General features: G+C 54.4%; 2 protein-coding genes across 5 annotated transcripts in view; one reads left to right on the forward strand and one right to left on the reverse strand.

The window, feature by feature from the left end:
• The first annotated feature begins 62 nt into the window (after positions 1 to 62).
• CUNH9orf116 (chromosome unknown C9orf116 homolog) lies at positions 63 to 4,462 on the forward strand. Its single transcript, XM_010608938.3, has 3 exons — positions 63 to 625; positions 1,360 to 1,438; positions 4,141 to 4,462. The coding sequence occupies exons 1-3, from the start codon at positions 483 to 485 to the stop codon at positions 4,327 to 4,329; spliced, it is 411 nt and encodes a 136-aa protein (XP_010607240.1). The 5' UTR covers positions 63 to 482; the 3' UTR covers positions 4,330 to 4,462.
• A 4,766-nt stretch (positions 4,463 to 9,228) lies between these two features.
• Positions 9,229 to 16,635, reverse strand: part of Ppp1r26 (protein phosphatase 1 regulatory subunit 26) — an 8,285-nt gene continuing 878 nt past the window's right edge. Inside the window, exons 2-5 of one of the 4 annotated variants that reach the window (XM_010608936.3) lie at positions 16,497 to 16,605; positions 15,565 to 15,683; positions 14,832 to 14,957; positions 9,229 to 14,538 (exon numbers count right to left, since the gene is read on the reverse strand). In XM_010608936.3, the coding sequence (XP_010607238.1) occupies positions 10,766 to 14,479 (3,714 nt within the window). In that variant the 5' untranslated portion in view covers positions 14,480 to 14,538; positions 14,832 to 14,957; positions 15,565 to 15,683; positions 16,497 to 16,605 and the 3' untranslated portion in view covers positions 9,229 to 10,765. Of the gene's footprint in view, positions 14,539 to 14,831; positions 14,958 to 15,564; positions 15,759 to 16,488; positions 16,606 to 16,635 lie in introns of all 4 variants that reach the window. The other 3 variants (XM_010608935.3, XM_010608933.3, XM_010608934.3) reach the window with 3 other exon arrangements.

The raw sequence follows: 16,635 nt of genomic DNA on the forward strand, positions 1-16,635 counted from the left end.
GCCGGGAGGACCAAGTACGCCGCTGCGCCCCTGGCCGGCCCCGCCCACCTCCCCTGGAGGCTGGAGTCCTGGGTGCCTTGGCGCGTAGTTGGCGTCGCATCATTGCTTGCCCAGCGTGCGGGTGGCACTGCGGCCCCTCGGTTTCCTGTCCGGGACCCAGAGCCTTGAGTTGCATTTGCCCCGAGGTCGCATCCCGCTGTATCTTGGGACAATCCAGGGGCCAGCCCAGGGACCCCGCGGTGTGCTGGGGGCTCAGGGCCTCTCGGCAGGAAAGTCCTCCCAGTAACTCCTCGCAGTCTGGACCTGCCCAACCCTCCTCATTCATTCGCCCCGAAGGTTCTAGACCTTCCAGGGGAGGGGCTTCGTCCTTTGGCGCTGTGCCTTTAAGAACTGGGCCCTCCGCAGGCACGTGACTGTCGCCTAGCAACGAGACGCGGCGCCACAACCTAGGCTGCGCGGAGCTGGTTTTCTGCAGGGACCAAATGTCGGAGGAAAACCCCCAAGAGTGTGCGGAGCCTGGAGCGCCTAAGGCCGAGGCCCCCCCGGAGAAGACCAGCGACTACTACCGCGTGAGCGAGAACCTTCCCGTCCGGTTCAACAACCCAGGGTGGTTTCGAGGCTACAGGTGAGGAAGACGGGGTGATTTGGGGTACGTGGAGAAGAGGGGCGCGGGGTGGCTGGCCCTGCTGCTGGGCGCTCAAGTAGGCCTGTGCCCTCACCACAGACCCCCAAGTTCCTGGCCCCAGGTCGGCGTCTTGGTGTCCTTACAGCCAGTGAGGCCGGGGAGCTGTCCCGGGCTGTCGTTGGCGGGGTCAGAAGTGGGGGGACCCCAAGTCCCAAGCCCAGTTCTGCTCCCAGCCTCCCGGCCTCGTGACCAGGGTGACCCTCCTCCTCCCACCCTGGACTCCCGTATCGGCGCCTTCTTCCTCTGCATTGGTACAAGTCTGGCCTTGCCGTGCTGACACTCAAATGTAGAGGGACCTGTTGGATGGCAGGGTCTGGGAGCTGGGCTGTGACTCCTGACAGTGTAACTTACCTCCCCAAGGAGTAGCAGGCTGTACCAAGGCCCTGTGGTGGCCGAGGATTGCGTGTAGCCCCAGGCACTCATTAGGGTATTGGCCTACCGCCGCCGAGGGAGCAGGGCCACCAGCCCGCAGAGGAGGCTCGGAAGGCAGGCCTGCCAGCCCAGGGCAGTCAGCCTGCACGGAAGGGAGCCCACATCTGTGCTGCACACCAGCCTGGACAGTCACTCTCCTGGGGGGCAGCGCCGGCAGAGCTCCATCGGGCAAACACTCAAGGGCTGTGGCTTGGGCAGACTTGGAGTGAATGGGTGGGAGAGTGTGCATTTCTCCTCCACAGAGTCCAGCAGGCTGCCTCAGTGTACAGGACCAGCAACCAGGTGTATGGGAGCAGAGCACCCACTGTGCACGAGATGCCGGTATGTGGGAAGCGGGTCACAAAGGGGAGGCGCTGGGCAGTGTGGAAACAGGGCAGCGTGGGAAGAGGTGAACAGATGCACAGGCAAGTGTGTGGAACGAGGAAAGCGCGTGTAGACTTGCTTCTGCATGACTCGCTTCCATGCACACAGCCACACACCACCCTCACTTGTGCAACGGCCTTTACACAATCACACAGCCCTCACACACACCGCCTTCACACATGCACGTAGCCATTTCTCTCAACCTGAGGTCACCAGCTTTGAGGCAAACGGTTACTGTCTTCTCTCCCTCTGTCTGAGTTAAACTTTCTTTTATGAGCTACCCACTCGTGACCAAGAGGCAGCACCTCTGAGGGCTGAGGCTGCAGAGAAGGGAGCGCCGGTGGGTGTGGGCTCTGGGTGCTCCTGTGGACTGAGCTCCCGCCCCAGGCCGTCTTCCTCTGCTCCCCGTAGGTGCAGGGGACGTGCCATTTGGGCCCCCGTGGTATCCTGTCATGGCTGTGTGCAGATGTCCCCCGAAAGCCTCATGCAGCCCTTCTTGAAGGTTGTTAAATCTGGGATGTGTGATGCTAGGATTCAGGGCGTGTGATTTCTAAACCACCACATGCGAGTGACTGGCTTGGCTCCGCCCTAGTCCCTAATCCTAGTCTGAATGAGATAAAAGGAGCAGGAAGACACTGTTAAGGTCTCTTGTAGCCTTTGCTGTCTTGTGTGTGTCATGTTGTTTCTCCTCTGTGAGGTCAGTTTGTCATCCCTGCCAGCCAGTTATGGACTGAAACAAACCCTCCTTTAACTTTGGGTTTTGGGTGTTTGTATCAGCAATGAGAAAAAAGCAACTAACACATATCCCCAGGTCACCAGGGCCATCCAATTTGGGGTGAGAATGTGGTAGGGGGTTCCCCCAAATGGTCATCATGTTGAAAAAACTGGCAATTGCTATTGAGTTGTGTTGGGTGATGGAGCTCTTGTGAGAAGATTTATCATCAAAAAAGTTTCTGGGGGGCTCAGTGAGTGGTAGAGCTCTTCCTAGCATGTGTAGGGAAGCTCTGGATTTATTCCCCCTAGCAATACACACACACACACACACACACACACACACACACACGCATGCATGCACACGGATACATTTCTTTAGGCACTCTCCCAGAATCAAGGGCTTCTTCTGACCCTTCAACGGGGATCAGGTATTTCCATGAAATAGCGGGTGCACTGGCTGAAATGGGTCCAGATGTTTCTGTTTCCCAGATGTCTCTACAAAAGTGGAGTGGGGCTTCTGTATTCACCGGTGCTAGAAGGCAAGGGCAGGTGAGGCACTGGGTATCAGAGACAAGTTTCAAGTTTCGAAGAAGGGCCTTCCTGCTGCTTGGCTACCTGCTCTTAGCAGAGCTGGATCTTGAGTTTCTTGACCAAATGCAGATGCTGGACCTCACGAACAGTGATCGGTGCTTACATTCCATGTGGGAATAGAAATTGAAAGTGTTTTGTGCTGGGGATGTAGCTCAGTGGCACCAGGCCTGACTCACAAGCACAAGGTCCTGAGTTTGATCCCTGGGACCTAAATAAATAAATGAAGGTGTTTTGGATCTTCTGATGTTACCACGTATTCCTTGGAACCCACGGAGGGTCCACCACCGTTGGGGAGCCCTGAGGTGTGCAGTGGACTCTGGGTAGTAATTCAAGCGTCAGCGTCAGCTCAGGTTGACAGATGGCTACATGCATTATGTGGTGGGAATGTAGTTTGGGAATTCTCTATCCTTTACACTCAATTATTTCTGTAGATCTAAATTTTCTTTTTAAAAAAATCACACTGAAGCCATTTTCTCTTTGTCCTTGCTTCCTGCCGAGGAGACAAAACCTCAGGTGACATAGATCACCTGCCTAGGGCAGCACACCTGGCAGAGGGTGCTTCAGGATACTGTCTGTGGGAATAATTCCTACTCTGGGCCCCCGCGCACCACCCGATGAGAGTTCAGCCATACTCAGCCCCTGTAGCCAGCTCTTTCCCAGACGCATAGGCTGGTAGCCTTTGGGCATCAGGATTTTTTATGATGCTTTTAATTCACGGTTGCTATTGAAGCCCACTGCTATCTTTACAGGGATGCTCCCCAGGTCCAGGCCTAGGTCCTAGCACACCCCAGAAGGGCCACCCAGCACCCCCAACAGAGGCACAGAGCAGTGGGGCATGGAGCCTGATCTTGGGTGGGCATTCCAGGCACAGGACCCAAAACAATCCTTTCCTCTTTATAAGGGATTCTCCCCAGTACTTTGTTAGATGCTAGCAAAGCTGGCTAATATACCCATGGGTGAAGATACTACTTTTATTCCACGGGAGAAAAAAAATTCAGGTTGAGAGAGGTTTAGTAATTTTCCAAGAAAGCACAGCTGGGAAAAGGAGACCCCAGGCTCGTGTTCACCCTCACGCCCAGGTGTGCAAATGCCACACCCAGCTGGCTGTGTAGCTTCTCTTCTGTCCATAGAGTGGCAGGAGAAGGCACTATGAATAATCACTTTTCCACGGTGGGCTTGGTCGGGGGCAAACTAGGCCACCTTGCACACCCTGGCTCCTCCGCTTCCTAAGAACGGAGAAGGTGTTTGTTTGTTTGTTTTCATGGCAAATTCTTATTCTTCTTTGCATCATCCCCAGCTGTTGTTCAAGAGCATTATCATGCGTCATTAGTCCTGCTGTTGCCTTTCTCTTCCAGAAAGTATTTTATCCAAATTCAAGTAAGTTTTCCAGACAGCTCTGGGTGAGTGGAATGTTCCAGGATAATACGTTCAATGTCTGCACGGAGAGGAGCATTGTGACGGGCCCCGACAACTACATCACACCCTGCGACAGGCTCAACTTCCACCCCAGTTACAATGTCAGTAAACCGTCCATCTGTGACTAAGGCAGCGAGACCCCTCCCCAGAGTCTTCTTCCCCTCCAGCCGCCACCCCGTGGCTTGATGACTTGGAAAGGTACAAATTTCACTGCCTTGTCTGAAAAAAATTTTTTTTTCTCCCTGGAACAGAACAGTGTGCAAAAAAATGGGCTATGAGGGCTGCGGATTTAGCTTAGTGGTTCTGCCACCTGCCTCTCAAGTGCAAGGACCCGAGTTTTAAAAAAAAAAAAAAAAAAAAAAAAAAAAAAAAAAAAAAAAAAGAAAGGGCTATGATGTTATGTTTTTTCTATTTTATGTATAAGGTGTACACAGAAAAGAGACGCTGATAGCTTGAATTTCCATTAAAAGTGTTGCAAGAGCTTGAATTTCCATCTGTCCTGACGTTTGCATCCCAGCCCCGTGACTGTGGCCTGGAAGTGAGGGGCTGCCTGGTCACCCGCCTGTATCTTATGTGACAGCCATGACTGTGTACGTGATCACTTGCACCCAAGGTGACACTGCAAACTCCCCTCAGAGGCCTGGGGTGCCCCACTGGGATGCAGGGTCGCTGGGGGACAGGAAGAGAAGGTACCGTGTCACAGAGCTCAAGGTGACTCTGCCTGTGATCCCTTCGAGATACAGAGTGCTGAGCCATGCCGTTCTCCAGAGGGGGGCATCTGTGTTTGTTTTAAAATTTCATTGAAAGGCTGAAAGAAAGCAGGTGCACAATAATTTTCGTAGGTGGGGGAATAACTCCATTAAGTGGATTTTCATCTCTGTGTAGTCCTGAATCAGTGTGAGCCACGAGCCATGCGGTCATCAATACGAAGAAAACTGGGGCTGGGGATTTAGGTCAGTGATTCTGCTGCCTGCCTCGCAAGCGCAAGGTCCTGAGTTCAATTCCCAGTACCAAAAAGAAAGAAAGAAAGAAAGAAAGAAAATAAAGAAAACTGTAACAATTCCTTCAGATGCAGATTTTTTTTTAAAACTCCACGAGAGTAAGGTGTGCTCATTATAGGAAATTTGGAGAGTACTGAAACTAGAAAAAAAGAAATCATTCTTCTATGCTATCGATAACATTTTGTGTAGAGATTTTTTTTCTCCAGGGATTCTACCCACTTATGAGTTAGGGAAGAAATTAATCATCACAACTGTTGGTTGTGATTAATACACTCAAGTAAACATTTGGCAGCATTTTTAAATATCCAATTCGGGGAGAAATGGTTTCCAGAGAAAATCAATAGAGCTTAAAAAAAACATTCAGAGCTGAGCCTGAAGCCAGGATCTATGTAATGTCTTTCTTTTGAGTTGGAAAACCAGCAGTCCACACATCAAACTGCAGGAAAAGGTCCTGTGATCCTTAAAAATATCAAAATGCTGTTCCAGGGATTTAGCTCAGTGGTGTCACTGCCTGCCATGCAAGTGCAAGGTCCTGAGTTCAGTCCCCGGTACCAAAAGAAAAAAAAAAAGGACAAAGCAGTCTCAGCCGGGTCTCTACCATGCTGAAAAGAATGGGCTCCTTCTCCGACCATGACTCTGAGAAGCAAGTTGGCAGCTGTAGGTCCAGCGGTGCCATCAGGCCAGGCGACTGTTTTTCCTCCGACTGGTAACAGCTGAGCACCCGGCCTGCGTGAGGAGACAGAGTCACTGTCACTGTGGCAATGCGCTGGTCCCAGGGACCACTGTACAGGGCGGAACCCCCAGTTCTGGGCTGAGGCACCAGCAGGGGCCGGCCCTGGAGGACCCATCAGCAAATAAGACCTTCTGGGTGTTCGCAATGCTGGCACCATGGGGGCGCGCTGAAACTCTTGCGTTGGTCATGGCCAATAAAACACCATTTCTGTAGCAGCCACTGCTGAAGGAATGTGAAGTCAGTCTCCAGAAGAATCTAGAGTGTCTGACAAGATGAAAACCCCAAATACTTCCATGTCAGTCTATTTTCTGTGACTAAATCACAACACCCAGGCTGGTTTTTTTTTTTTTTTTTTTTTGAGACAGGGTCTCAGTATGTAGTTGAGACTGAGCTGGAACTCACTATGTAGTCCAGGCTGGTCTTGAACTCACAGGGATCCTCCTGCCTCAGCCTCCTCAGTGCTAGGATTATAGGCGCGCACCACCACGCCCCGCTGGGCTGGCTAATTTATGAGAGGTTGATTTGGTTCCCACAGCTGGAGGCTGGAGGTCCCTGAACCTGGGGTCTCTGCTCCGCACCTACCAGGGCCTCCCTGCTGCATCTGGGCATAGCGGAGGGTACAGCAGGTGGGGCTGGGCAAACATATGAGCCTGAGCCTGGGTCTCCCTGCCTCTCCTGATCAAACCATTATGCCATCCTGGGGCCATGCCCTCAACAATCTCAGCTCCTCAGACCACCTCCAGACTCCCTAACAGGTCACATCTCTCGAAATGTTAACATTGTCCGTCTTCCCAGGAAGTCAGGAGCTGCTCAGGTCCCGTCTCTGCGTCCTCCCTCTCCCCTCCATTTCTCTGCATCTTAGGGTTTTCAGAGGGCTTTGACATCATCTCACCTGATCCTTACACCTGGAGAAAGCCTTAAATGGTGCAGCTTCACTTACAGATGGGAAAACCAGGCTCCAGAGGATGTGTCCTGCAGCAAGCCTTGCCTTGTCCTCCCGAGAATGTGCTGGGAGCAAAACGCAAGGCTTCCAGCCCCTGGCCCTAGAGATGGAGCCCCAAGTTTCTTCAGTCAAGGAGGAACCACAGTGATTAGACGTGTCAGGACCTGCATCTTTAACATATTTCCAACCTGAAGTCTTTGATAAACAAATAAAAGTTTAGATAAACCAACCTAACTGAGGGCTCAGAGAGCAAGCTGTGTGACAACCGCATGCAAAACAGATGGCTAACAAAATAAAAAGGGAACGGTCTGTGATCATTCCTCCTCCCTGTGTGTGCTGCTTTCATAATCTTAAGTCCCTCCTGGAAAAGGTGGGCGCCCCGTTTAGGGTGACAAGTCAGTTTTCACGGCGATTTCTGCACCCCCTCCACTCTGAGTGTGAACGGCCTTGGCTGGGTGTGGCCTTTTCATTTCACTTGGAAAAAAAAAAAGTTTCACATCACTTTACTAATCATTTAATTTAGCTTCTGGGTTGGTTCAAAACCAGTCACTTCTTACTCTAAAAGTACATTTTCATTGACATTTCTGTGTTTTTTCCCCCTCCAGCAACCTTTTATCTTTTAATTATAATCAATTAGAATGAATGGTTTCAAATGTATAGTAACAGATATTGATATGAATAAAAAGCTTTTGTATTCAGTGCACAAAATACCAGGAACCCTCAAAGATTTTGCAAATAATGGTATATCCACCCCTCAACACACACACACACACACACACACACACACACACGCACACCAGGCCACAACACTGGCTATAAACCGAGTTGTGATTTGCATACTGGTTGTGGGTTGTGGGTTCTGTGCTGGCCTCTTGTTCACTCGAAACACTGCTTTCCATTATTAGGGGGTAAGGGATGGAGATAAGGGCATAATACCTTTTATTTTTCTATGAGCAGATAAGATACTATTTTTATGATACTTAAGATACTTAATTTTGTTTTTTTGTTTTTTGTGGTACCAGGGATTGAACTTAGCACCTTGTGCTTGAGAGGCAGGCGCAGTGCCACTGAGCTACATCCCCAGCCCCATGATACTGATTATTTTCCAATGCAAATGAATCTCATGTTGGAAAACCTGCTGTCCGATCCAGGAGAAGGTCCTTCTGGTCCTGTGAATTCCCACCCCGGAAGACCAGGCACCTTAGAATCAGGTCTCCTCCCTATTCTTGGTGTTAAGTGAACGGGAGCCCCTGTCTCCCTCCCTGGAAATGAGGTCACCTGACCACCTCTGGGTCGTAGCAGTGACAACCTTGCAAAGAGCTGGGCTGATAACACACAGCCAACAGAAAGGCCCGGTTCTACGGAGCAGACGCACATCTATCTGGGTGCTGCGCTGTAGCTGCACTTCCCGCCCCATCAGATCGGCAGAGGTACCAGGAGAGGGCTAAAACACACAGATGCCGTCAAGCCCCTCCCACAGCTGGGCATAGCGGACCTTGGCGTTGGCCTTGAATCACATGGGAGGTGTCAGCACCGGCCAAGCTGACCTAGCGCATAGGGTGTGGAAACACACACTCAAGCCATGTGGCAGGTGGGCAGTGCCAGGGATGGGCATGCCAGTGCAGTCAGGTTTACATCCAGGTGTGTAAACAACGGTGGCACAGAAGCCTGCCCACTGACCCTGAAGGGTACTGAGTCACTGCTGAACGAGGGTCCCACAGGTCACCCTACTGAGCCATCGGGACGGCCACCCATCAGAACAGCGTTTAAACAAGCCACTCCAAGATCCTAATGAGATAACTGACAGTGTGAAACACGAAGAAAAGGACTAAAGGTGTAGGGAAAGTGGGAAGGGTAGGGGAAAGCTAATAAGGGAAAAGAAAAAAATAGGAGAAAATGGAAATAAAGTGTTTATAAATGGGGATGGGAGGAGGGGGTGGAGGGCAGGGACAAGGGGAAAAAATGAGAACCAAGACCTGTCGGGTAAAGGTACAAGATCCCAATGGTGAATAACTGTACTGTATACCTAAAATGTACTGAGGAACACAACCTGAAAAAACAGGCCACTCCTCCCAGGGACAGCAAAGCCTGACCTGAGGGACCCGCAGTGACCACCAGGAGGTCCCGGCAATGACGCACACCTCTTCCCGCAACGGAAAATGCCACACACACGCACACCCAGCCTCCACAAGTTGTCCTTGGTGGGGGCAGCAGCTGCAGCCTGCACTGTTCTGGCAGGGGCCTCAGCTTGGGAGGACCAGGTAACAAGTACCTTGGGGAGACGGGAGTGGCCTCCCACTGGCAGGGAGGGGTCTGGAGCTCACTGTTTCAGTTTGAAGCTACCCCTTTGCTGGCAGTCACCAGGGTCCCCTGGTGTTGGACCTGCGGTTCCAACACCTTGCAGAAACCAGGCTGCTCATGCAGACACAGTAGACAGACCACACAAGCTCATTTGTGGGGAGTGCTGGATTTATTCATTAAAAAAAAAAGTCCTTATATACAAAACAAGCTGATTTCTTTTTGCAACGGTTCAAAGCACTTAAAAAATAATTAAAGGTACAGCACAGATTACATGGAGCTGTCTTTTTCCCCCCAGAAGCACTTAAGTGAACAAAGATGCCACAACGAAGCTGTCACAAGTACATCGAGACGGCTCAGGACAGAAAGGGACAGCAGGTCCGGCTCCACACACCTCCAACCTAGCAGGTGCGCCGTGCACAGCAGAGGGCGTGGGTCCGCATTTGGGCAGAGAAATGAATTAGCCAGGTGCACAGGGCTAGAAAATCCACTCCCAACTGAGAACACTGACCAAATTCAGCTACAGAGTAGACGGCACCGCAGCTAAACTCCAACAGCAAGTGCAGCACCTGGGTGAGTGACAGTCACAATGCAGACCTCGTTACCATCGGTGCCCAGAACGGCTCTGTCCCCAGAGGAGCCATGGGTGGCGCCTCTGCCCCAGAGCAGAGGGCTGGGAAGGCAGAGACCTTAACACCAAGGACAAGGGCCACCACTGTGACCTCGCTGGCTCAGGTCCTGGAGAGGCTTGTCCTCAGTACTGGGTTTCCGTCGGCGGTGACCACAGCATGTGGGGACCGAACACCTAGCCTCTGTGCTTATTCACTCGTGCGCACACCGCAAGGACAGGACCATTACCACGCACGTGTGCAGTTACCATTCAGAACCATGACTGAAATGATCACAGCGGCTCTCAGGTCCAGAGAGGATCACTGAGGTGCTCAGGGCATCCAGGGACTGGACGGGCCAGACACCGGAAGACCAAGCCGTCGCAGAACGAGCACCGCTGGGGTCTCAGCTGATTCCCACGTGAGGCAGAGAAGGGGCAGTGTGCTCAGCGGCCATTGTGCTTTCGAAGGCTGCGGCTGCAGTTTTCAGAGGAAGGGAGCTGGCCTGGGCACCGGGCGTCCTTCAGTACTGTCCCAGGAGCTTCCCGATGGGCACCTCGGGCACGCACTTCCCTGCTTCCCCAGAGGGCAGGTTCCACACCAGCCAGCCGCCCACCAGGGCCGGGTTGTCTCTGGCCCTCACGGTAACATAACCACCAAGTGTTTGCTCATCTAGAACTTGTACGCTGAACACAGAAAACTGCAGTTACAATAACGAACAACCGTATTTTTAAAAAATATTTTTACAGCACTTTAAATAATTTACAAAAAGCTACAAAAACCATATTTACTGGGACACGTATGCTAAATAAAAACATCCGTTTCATGTTAGTGTACATATGTACAGTGCTATCTATATATAAGGGACTCCAGTTTTCCCTCTGTGACTTCGATTACACACGTACATACGCACACACGTACATACGCACGCACGCACACGCCCACTGCTGTCCTCAAATGCAACCAGAAACAGGAAACCCATCACAACTTGAGGACTTTGCCCTTCACCACGGAGGGGCCGCCACTGTCCTCCACAGAAGTGTCACTGAATTCGCTGGCATCACTGCCCAAGGCCTCCTGGTCCTGGTCGTCCCTGTCGATGACCCTGCGTTGATACCTCAGGTCGAAAATGTTCTCCTCTGAGCCCGAGTTCTTCTTGTTCTGCAAAGCAAGCCTGGCCTGGGCCTTCCTGTGGGGCCAGTGCCTGCCATCCTTCCTCGCAAGCAGGTGCGGGCTCCCAAACACAGGGCCATGGCCAGTGGGGGTCTCCCTGAAGGTAGAGAAGGAGGGGCCCTGCAGAGGCAGGCCCAGGGGGGCGCGGAAGAGCCCGGGCCGCATCCCTCCCCAGGGGATGCTCTTCCCAAAGTGAAAGAGCTGGGAGGACAGCAGGGAGGAGAAGCCCGGAAAGGCTGGGCCCTTCCTGGGGTCAGAGGAGAGGCCTGGTGCGCCCTTGGCCTGTGCCTCAGCTGCCCTCTCTCTCTCGGCCCCAAGGCCCCCGGTCCACGTCGAGTCCCGAACGTCCGAGTTCAGTGCCCACAGGCTGGGCAGCCTGCTCTGGTGAGCGAGGTCACTCCAGGGGAGAGAGAGGTCGACCTGGGGTCCTGGGCTGGGGGTCAGCAAGCTCTGGCTCCCATAGTTCAGGTGAAAATTTCTCCCGGTGCTTCCGGCCTCAGCTGCCGCTTTGGCACAGCTGGGCAGCTGGCCAAACACGCTTTCGGCAGCGGCAGGCTCAGCCCCTCGCGGGCTCTGGTCTTTGTGAGCATAAGCGTTTCTCCGGCTTGCAGGGAAAACTTTGGCAGAGACAGTCCCGCTGGTGCTCTTGGGAAGCGCCGGCTCACACCTGCCCGGAGCAGCAGGGACTCGGGGGACGTTCTCGGTGCGGGGGGTGCCCTTCCGGCCTGGAACGAAGAGGCTGGCTGTGCCTGGCAGCCCAGCTTTTTCTGCAGCCCTCGGTCCCTCTGCAGGTGGAGGGGCCTCCCTGGCCCTCTGGCTGCGTGTGCACACACCACGCTGCAGGCCCGGGGCCAGCTCTTTCCGGCAAAGCACCTCTGGCCTGGCTGGACCCTCTGTTCCAAGAACAGTGGGGGCTGCTCCTTCAATTTCGGAAAGGCTCACTGACTCCTTGGCCTTTTCTGCCAAAAACTTCTGGATCTCCAGTTCGATGCTGTCGTCACTGTCCACCGAACTATCCTCAGACAGGGAGCTGGGGCTGCAGGCCGAGCAGGCAGGGTCTCGGGCTCCCGTCTCCCTGGAGAACACAGTCCCCTCTGGGGCCCTCCGCTGTGGGAAGGCTGGGGCCGCATCCTCGTCCCCCAGGCTGGCCGACTTTATAACCTCCGCTGAACCGCCCAGGACGCCTGGTGGTCTCCTCCCCGGGCCAGCTCTGCTGTCCCGGCTGGACTTCGACAGGCAGCTCTGCAGCACCCGGGGGCCTCTGTCTTTCCAGTGTCCAGGGAGGCCCCCCAGTGGATCCACGAACCGCGTCTCGGTGGTGCTGAACCTGACTTTCTTCTTGCAGGCAGCCCGGGGGTCCCTGTTCCTCTTCTTCAGCTTCCGCTTGGATTGTAACAGGTCCTTGATGGCTGTGTCCAGGTCCGCATCGCTGTCCAGCGAGCTGCTCTTGTCCTCCGAGCTCTCCTTCTCGCCCACACCCTGTCCTTCTTCTGCCTGCCCGGCGGCCCTGGGGCCTTGAGACAGGCCCAAGTCCCTGAGGCCGACCGTCCTGGCGGGGGCAGGTGGGGCCCTGGCCTCACCCTCCCTTCCTGGTACCTCGCCGGCTTCTCCCTGGCCAGGTGGGTCCCGCACATCCTGGCCAGGCTGAGCCCTGCTCAGGCTGTGGTCACCGTCCTGGGCACCTTCTCTCCCCTCCCTCGTCTTCTTGGGTATGGATGGCCTCACGGCATTGCTGCCGCCTCTCCGTTTCCTTCTGCAGCTTGGTGACAGGTCCGGTGTTTTATTAGACGGCGGGGCCTTGGGATCCCCGGCCTGGCTGTTGGGGCCAGGTGGCAGCAGCGGGCCCTCCGTGGGCTGCAGGAAGCTTTCGGCTCTGGCCAGCATACTCTCGGACTGGGCCTTGAGAGCCAGAAATGTGCGGATTTCCTGCTCTATGCTGTCGTCACTGTCCACGGAGCTGCTGTCGCCGTCGGAGCGGGAAGGCACATCTGGGTGACGCAAGCACGGATTGGCAGAGGGAGGCCCGGCGCTGTCCTCCACAGGGACCGGCAGGATGGTTTTGGAAATGTCCAGGATTGCTTCAGCACACATCAGCTCTGCGGATGTATCTGCCCGGCACAATGCCCGTTCCACACACTCAGCGCTGGTGCTGGTGCTTACCAGAGGTGCGGGAGCTTTGGGGTCCTTCACGAGCTTGGAGGAGGGGTCCAGCTCCAGGACCCCCAGGCCAGGGTCTGCAGCTTTTGGGGCTACTGGCTTCTTCTTGCTTGGTGCCCTCCGGTGGGCCTCACACAAGGCACTTTTCCCGGCGCTGCTTGTGCCACCGGCGGGAGGGCCGGGCACCATCTCTTCTCTGAGCTGGGCTCTCGGCAGCGCATCCCCACTGCCCTCTTTCCGGGTCTTTTCCAGCTGGTACAGCTGAATGGCCTCTTCGATGCCATCGTCACTGCTGGAGTCTGACACCTCCTGCACCAGGGCCGGGCTCCTCGTCTGCCTGGCCCTGCGCCCGGCACCTGCGCTCCTCCGCACCCCACCTTTACTCTGTGCCGCCTCTGGTTTGGAGACAGCCGGCCTTGTGCCGCCCATAGTCTCTGGCTCCGGGCTGACCTTAAGCCGGAGGCTCCGGGGCTGCGAGCTCATCTTCCCTACCCGGGGAGGCTTACGGAAGACAAACTCCTTCGCCGTTCCCCTCAGGTCCTGCCGAGGGGCCACCCTGAGTGGGGGCTCTCTGTTGGATTTCAGTGTTGCTCTGGCTGTGTCTTCCTTTGGGTCTGGGCCTTTGTCCAGGGACCCGTCACTTCTGGGGTTTTCCTGTTGTCTTTTCTCATGCAGAAACTGTTCGATCTCCTCTCGGATGCTCTGTTCAAAGGAGTCCTCGCTGCTCACGCTGACAGGGGAGACAGAGCCCTGGTCCTCGCCAGCCCCCACAGAGCCGCCAGAAACACTGCTGGAGACAGGGGCAAGTTTGGGGGCACCCAGGGCAGGTGGGGTGCTGCTGTGGGGAGGCTCCAGTTTGCCCCTGCTGCCCCCAGCCGAGACCCTGCCAGGCGGGGCGGCCCCAGACCCAGACTGTGAGCCTCCGTTCCTGGCCTTCAGGTACTCCTGGATGGCCTCCTCGATGTCCCGGTCCACGGAGTCATCGCTGTCCGAGTCCAGCACCAGGGGCCCGAAGTCTGCAGCCTTCCCTTCCCCTGGGCGGTCACAGCGGGTGGCAAGGCCACAGGCAGTGAGGGAAGGGGCCTGCTCTCTGCACACGGCCAGGCTGGTGGCCGGCCTGGTGTCCCGGCACCTCTCTGCCTTCTGGCTCCTCTGTGCGAGGCGCTCATTGCTCATGCCCAGGGACACCCTGTCCTGCTGCTGCAGCGTGCTGATGATCATCTGCACCTTGGCGCTCACTGAGGCTCTGGCAATGTCCTCTTTTGACTCCGAGAAGCACCCGGGAAACCTAAAGCTCCCCGGCGGGCTGAAGGCCTCCCATTGGGACTGGAGTGCGACCACTGGAGGGGCGTTCATGAGAAACATCCTAGCGGACGGGGCAGGCGACAGGGAGCACTGCTTTACCTTGCAGCTGTCTTCACATCCTGTGAAGAAAGAAAGCGCCGTACCTGACTTGACTAAGGTACCAGGGACATCAACAAGCATCGCGCATGGCCACCGAGAGGCGGCCTCCCTGGGCTATACCGCATTCAGGGGCCCTGGGGTCCTTGCACAAGCTACCTATGCTGGGGCCTCAGTTTCCTCCACCGTGAAAGGACTTCCTCCCTCTGAAGGAAGTCCAGTGTTCCAACCGCGGGTGCTGCCCCCACCCCAGCCCTTCCCATCCCCCTCCGAGCTTGCATCGCCTCTGTGAGAGGAGAAGAGAGGCTTTCTTTACCTCCGAAGGCTGTCAGGAGGAGCCTGCAAATGCTTCTGTGCACGTGAAAAAGAACAGCTCTTTCTTAGCAAATGCAGGGCAGGCGCAACTTCACCGGCAGCTTCATTCCTGCTGAGATCGGCGCTCCTGGAACAAAAAGTTGCACAATGCAAGCAACTCAAAACTTATTTCCCTGGCTGGCTTCCACAGCCGCTCTGACAGAGTCTTTGCGTGTGAAAATGTTAAACGAATGAGCGCAGAAATCGCCCAGAGTCACATCCTCTTTGCATCCCGTGTGGTTACTCCCTGGTTTCTCCTTGGGAACTGCACGAGGAAGATGGGTGCACAGAGCTGGCCTTATCAGAAAGGCTTGAGACCCCCATACTTCGAGAGGGGGCACAGTGTAGTGGCACACAGTCAAAGAAAAATGCCAGTCGTACTGCACACCTGTTAATTCTCCATAGACTGTTCCAAACCCCCAAAACTGGAGCGTGGTGGTGCTATTCAGAAGTAAGGGAGTCCCCCAAGGCTGACAACAAGGAGAAAGAGCAGCCCCAAACCTCAGGGCTGGGGATCCTGTCCTCAGGCCAGGAGCCGCCTTCCTGACAAGCTCCTGCCCAGAAAAGGTAGGGCTGGCCACCTAGACACAGACGCGTTCAAGTGGTGGAACCATCAAGTACCTGTAGGGCACCACAGATTCCTAAGCAACTGCTCAGAAAGTGAAATTGAATCGTTAAGACTCTATTGCAATTACTTGCGATTCTCCTCTGGTCCAGGCACGCGCTCCGGCAGGCTTTAGGGATGGGGTCTTGGCTGCTCGGCTCCCAAGCTTGCGAAGCATTCTAAGTCAGCTTTTAAACAGGTTTTCCACTACTGGAATCAGAGATAATCAGAGACACCCAACTCAGAGACAGAAGCTCCATTTCACGGATGTTTTTCAGGGAAGACCTATCATGGATGTAACGTCTCAAAATTAAATTCTAGAAGGGCTTATCCTGAGACCAAGCACAGTACAGTCATCGCAGCTCATTCACAACTCTTCTGGGTTTGTGGGTGAGGTGCTGGGGAGAGAGAGTGTGTAAGTCAGCTACCACTTCTCAAATCCATATATCCTACGGCCCGTCTCCCCATGTCACCTTCCTTACAGGAAACAGCCTGGGAGCCTGCACCTGACCAAGGGGTGACGAAGATAAAAAGTAAAGAGACACACAGACAGGTTAAAATCCGTAAGGCCAGGGGGCTCGTGTCTCTCTTCACCATACAGCCCCAAATGACTGGCTCCTTCGGCTTTATTCACTGACACGGGCACGGGCAATTACACTCCACAGGATTCACCTCCGCCTTCCACGGTACTTCTCAGGGTAAACAACCTAACCTTGGGTGTTTTTACTTTTCCCTGCAGCATGTTAGCACACGTGCATGGCCTCAGTCTTCCTATCTGATCTCCACACTTCCCCAGGCACAGAGCAGCTGGGGACCGACAGGATGGGGTGGGCTCTTTCACGGGCCAGGGAACCCTGTGCCCACCATGCATTACTCAGACTGCCAGGGCAAAATTACAGAAATTACAAAACATGAGCCTCGGCTGTGACCAGTCTAAGCCAAGATGTTACTTTCTTAAACAGCCATATTCCTTTCCACAATGGGCTTGGGGAGTAGAACCCTGCTCCAAGATGACCTTTATACCCCATGAAAAGCCTTCTCGCAGGTCCCCAGGGACCTCCTGTGTAGCTTCTAAGTGGACTTCTGGTGAGCAGCTTTCTGAGTTGTTCAACTACGTAGCCCAAGACTGAGGCTAAAAGAAAAAAAAAAAAAAAAAAAAAAA

Source organism: Fukomys damarensis, unplaced genomic scaffold, assembly GCF_012274545.1.
Source record: "Fukomys damarensis isolate Sample0158 unplaced genomic scaffold, DMR_v1.0_HiC HiC_scaffold_36, whole genome shotgun sequence".
Taxonomy (NCBI): domain Eukaryota; kingdom Metazoa; phylum Chordata; class Mammalia; order Rodentia; family Bathyergidae; genus Fukomys; species Fukomys damarensis.

Excerpts from the sequence above, each read along its gene's own strand:
- CUNH9orf116 (XM_010608938.3), top strand. The coding sequence starts at position 483 with ATGTCGGAGGAAAACCCCCAAGAGTGTGCGGAGCCTGGAGCGCCTAAG. Across the intron at positions 626-1,359 it reads GGGTGGTTTCGAGGCTACAG|AGTCCAGCAGGCTGCCTCAG; the intron begins GTGAGGAAGACG and ends TCTCCTCCACAG. Across the intron at positions 1,439-4,140 it reads CCACTGTGCACGAGATGCCG|AAAGTATTTTATCCAAATTC; the intron begins GTATGTGGGAAG and ends TTTCTCTTCCAG.